General features: G+C 48.6%; 1 protein-coding gene across 1 annotated transcript in view; it reads right to left on the bottom strand.

Moving 5' to 3' along the window:
* Positions 1 to 2,319: 2,319 nt before the first annotated feature.
* The window catches only part of LOC143988146 (transcription factor HES-1-B-like), a 2,245-nt gene continuing 753 nt past the window's right edge, over positions 2,320 to 3,811 (bottom strand). Inside the window, exons 3-4 of the mRNA XM_077487473.1 lie at positions 3,517 to 3,604; positions 2,320 to 3,127 (exon numbers count right to left, since the gene is read on the bottom strand). Coding sequence (XP_077343599.1) covers positions 2,604 to 3,127; positions 3,517 to 3,604 — 612 coding nt within the window. The 3' untranslated portion in view covers positions 2,320 to 2,603. The remainder of the gene's footprint in view (positions 3,128 to 3,516; positions 3,605 to 3,811) is intronic.

The following is a 3,811-nucleotide window of genomic DNA, read 5'->3' on the forward strand; positions in this document are numbered from 1 at the left end:
TCCACTGGTGAGGGTGGAAGGGAGGGTGGGGAAGTCCTCCAGGGAGGACAGGTCCGGGGTGGGTGGGGGGAGGGTGGGGAGGGTATCCTCCAGCACCGGGGTGGCGGGTGGGGGGGTGCTGGAGGTTGGGGCCGGGGTCCGGGCTGGGGCCTGGACAGGGGTGGGGGTAGGGGTGTGCTTACCCGTGGTCTTCTGTGGCTCTTTTTCCCTTTCCGGTGGCTTCTTCCTGGTGCTGGAGGATGGTTTGCCCTGGATCAGGGCGCCAGCATAGGACCGGGACCGCTGGGGGCAGTGTTTAAACACGTGCTCAGCCGCTCCGCAGAGGTTGCAGGCTTTGGACCTCGGACAATCCTTGGTCTCGTGGCCTGCAACCCTACAGAACCTGCAAGCAGGTTCTTTGCAGTCCTTCCCCATGTGTCCGGTGTTGCTACACCTGTTGCAGGTGAAGGGTATACCGGGGTAGAAAAGGGTGCCTGCGGAGTTGCCCAGGGAGAAGCACGGCTGCAGGTGCAGGATGTCCCCCGAAGGGTCCTTCCTGAACTTGCAGAGTACTGACCACTTACCTATCCAGAAGCCGTTGGCATCGAGGATTCGGACGGGGTCCTTCACCACGGTGCAGAACCTCTGGAGGTAAGTGGCTATATCCTTACCTGAGGTATGGGGGTTCCTCATGGCCACCGTCACCCACTTCTCGTCCCGTGTTATGGGGCAGTTCGCAGCGAACTTACGGAAGGGGGATTCAGGACCACTCGCCTTGACCATATCCCAGTATCTTCTGCAGGCCTGGAAAGACACAAAAGTTACAAAAAATGTACCTCTTGTGAAGGCCTGCACTGAAAGCGTTTCCGCTTTGCTGAACCCCTGCTCCAGGATCATCTTCTTGCCGAAGATCTCCGGGGTCATGTCGGGGACCCTTCCGTCCACCTCCTTCAGTTGCAGCACGACCGTCTGCTTCATCCAGGACTCCAAGGTAGGGAGCCCGTCTGCAGGGGGGGAAGGCTTGGCTGGTCCCGGCTGGCTGGTGCTGGCCGGGGTGGAGGTGGGGGTTGGGGCAGCAACATCCCCGGGGACCTCGGTGGAAGTGGCTGGAGCGGGGTTCTTCTTGCTGGTCTTTCTCTCGCTCTTCCCCATCGTCTTGGAGAGAGAGAAGTCGCTTCAGGTGTTCTTTCGGCGGCTTCCTTCTGGATTCCTCGACGTCTTCGCTCTGAAGCCTTTATAAAGGCTCTTGCATCTACTGCCCGAAGGTAGTAATGCGGAGGGGGGGAGGAGGGAAGACCGCAATCTCGTTCCTTGTGGGGGCTAAGCCTCTGGCCCAATAGCAGCAAGTAGGTGAAGCTGAATTTAATCAACGATCCTACAAGGCCGAGCAGAGGGTACCCCACAAGGACCTAATGGCTTGGATAGATACAAGTGGTTCTCAACGTCCTAGCTGTGAAGCAGAGACACCCCTAAGGGCTATAGTCGATACTACACTTGATCTTAGCCAAAAGGCCGAGAACTTCCCAAACACCTGGAAAAGAATCAGGCACCTGGCTGCTCCAGACAGAACCCAACAAGCCTTCATGGTGGGATTTGACAAGGAATTCCCTGCAGATCCCACAACTGTTGGAGACTGCTCCTTTTTTGTTCAGGCTTGTTACCAGTTTCCAAAGGATCTGAAATCTGAGAGGGGAGTTATCGCGCTTTAGGGGTCATTCACTAAAGGAATCGTTTTTTTTCTTTTCTTCGGGATACCCGTGTTAACTTCAAATGTAAAGGAGCATATAAGGAAAATTCCTCATTTTTTTATTCCTCTACACATGGCTCGATGTTAGAAATTACTTTAGCGAACAGGGATTTTAATAGGGGACTTGAACTAGTCTGCCTGTACAAGATACATATAAATAGGTATAGGAGCCTTTCCGAACATTGCCATATTTTATAATGCCCAGTGCTAGTAATTTTCAGCAGTTTCCCTCTAAGAATTTACTTGAGAATATGGAAAAATAATCTTTACCTCTAAAAAAAAACTTCGGAAACTCATCATGACTTATTAAAGTAATAATAATTTTCCTTTCCCCGGACTAGCTCTCTGAGCCGCAACACACATTAAAATGAAATAAGAGCTCCATCAATGTGATGCAAAATTAGGAATGGTAGGCTTGCTAAGGATTGAAAAAAAAAATAATAGATTTTCCTGTGTTCCTCTTTTCATTCATTATTAATTCCTGTTAACGTTACCGCTGTTAGGTATCATAAGTCATCGCTTTAATTTAAACATTTTGATTAAAAAAAACTAAACAATGCATGACAAGGTATATAAAAAACAGCAAAAGCCAGTTATCTTCAAAATAATACAATATGTAGTTTTATTAATTACAAGTAAAACTTCCAGAATAGGAAGAAATGTATAAGAGCACATTTGTAAGTCTTTGGCATCATAACAATTTCGTAGACAAACGAAATTTAAGTTGCAATCTTACTATACAACAGCACATTCAATATGAATATTTGCTATTTACAAACATAATAGTGCATTCTCGCTACAAAATGAGGACTTCCTATTTGTAACTAATCGTCTTTCTAAATGAAAGTTGTCCAATACAGTCCTTAGTACAGTCCAGTTACCAGGGTCTCCATACAGAGTCTGAAGTGACTGAAGGCATGAGGGAAGGAGACATGGCAGCTGGCACTCCATTGCCCACATTGGAGTTTGTGTAGACAGGGATGACAGGTCCGTTGTGTGGGAAGGCTGGATTGGTGATCAAAAAGGCAAATTGTCCATCTGAAGCTGGCACTAGCTGAAAGCCACCATAGACCTTGGCAGCTTCTACTGGCGGGCCACCCATCTTGCAGGAAACCCCACCCATGGGAGCGGGACTGCTCTGCCGGCCGTTTGCAGGAAGCTGGACCATCGGCTGGCCAAACGCAGGGTGAGAGTTGGCGACGGCAGCCGGAATCTGGGGCTGGGCAGGATAATTAATGGCATTGATCTGATTCATGCAGTTGGCCAGATGTCCCAGGAGCCGGGTCCGGACGTCGGTGTTGACTCCTTCTGAAGTAGACAAGAATCGGGTGACTTCGTTCATGCACTCGCTGAATCCGGCTCTGTATTTGCCCAGAACAGTGGGGTCTGTGCTGAGAGCAGCTGTAGAGGAAGAAGGACACTCAGTTACATCACTGAAGACTAGACAGAGCAGATAGTCCTACACTACAGGGTTAATGCTGTACACGGCCTCACTAGAACTCTACACTTAGTAAATGCATAACTCGTGTTCATTAATATATAGACTATATGTGCTCAGGTCACTTATCACCATCCTGTAGATCCTAGAGCTGATCCCCCTCCTGCCCCTCCCCATCAGTAACATGAGCTCCACGTAGAAACTATAAATAAGCCCAGACCGTGGGAAAGGCAGTGAGAGCCAGCCCAGTAGAATGTATCTGAATGCCATTCAAACCGCAGGCGGAAGTCTGGAAGAGATCAGCCAGAAAGGGAAGGAAGAAGGAGGGGGGGGGGGGGGGGGGAGTACTCACCAGTCATCTGAACTCTCTGCAAGTTCCGGAGGTGCTTCACTGTCATCTCCAAAATATCAGCCTTCTCCAGCTTCGAGTGTCTGGAACTCTGAAAAGCAAATCCCACATTTAATTCTCAGTTCAGCAAATCACATTATCAGCCAAGTGTCACAGGGTGCACCAACTGTATGAACTAATAATATTAATTATTCTTAGTGTCTTATAGAAAAGATAAATATTGGGCAGCTGTGTAAATCTGTTATTGATAATATTGGTGTAGAACTCATATTAATAATAATAGTTGACGTAAAAATAA

Source organism: Lithobates pipiens, unplaced genomic scaffold (genome assembly GCF_037356315.1).
Source record: "Lithobates pipiens isolate NorthernLeopardFrog02 unplaced genomic scaffold, aLitPip1_a1.2 Scaffold_18, whole genome shotgun sequence".
Lineage (NCBI taxonomy): Eukaryota > Metazoa > Chordata > Amphibia > Anura > Ranidae > Lithobates > Lithobates pipiens.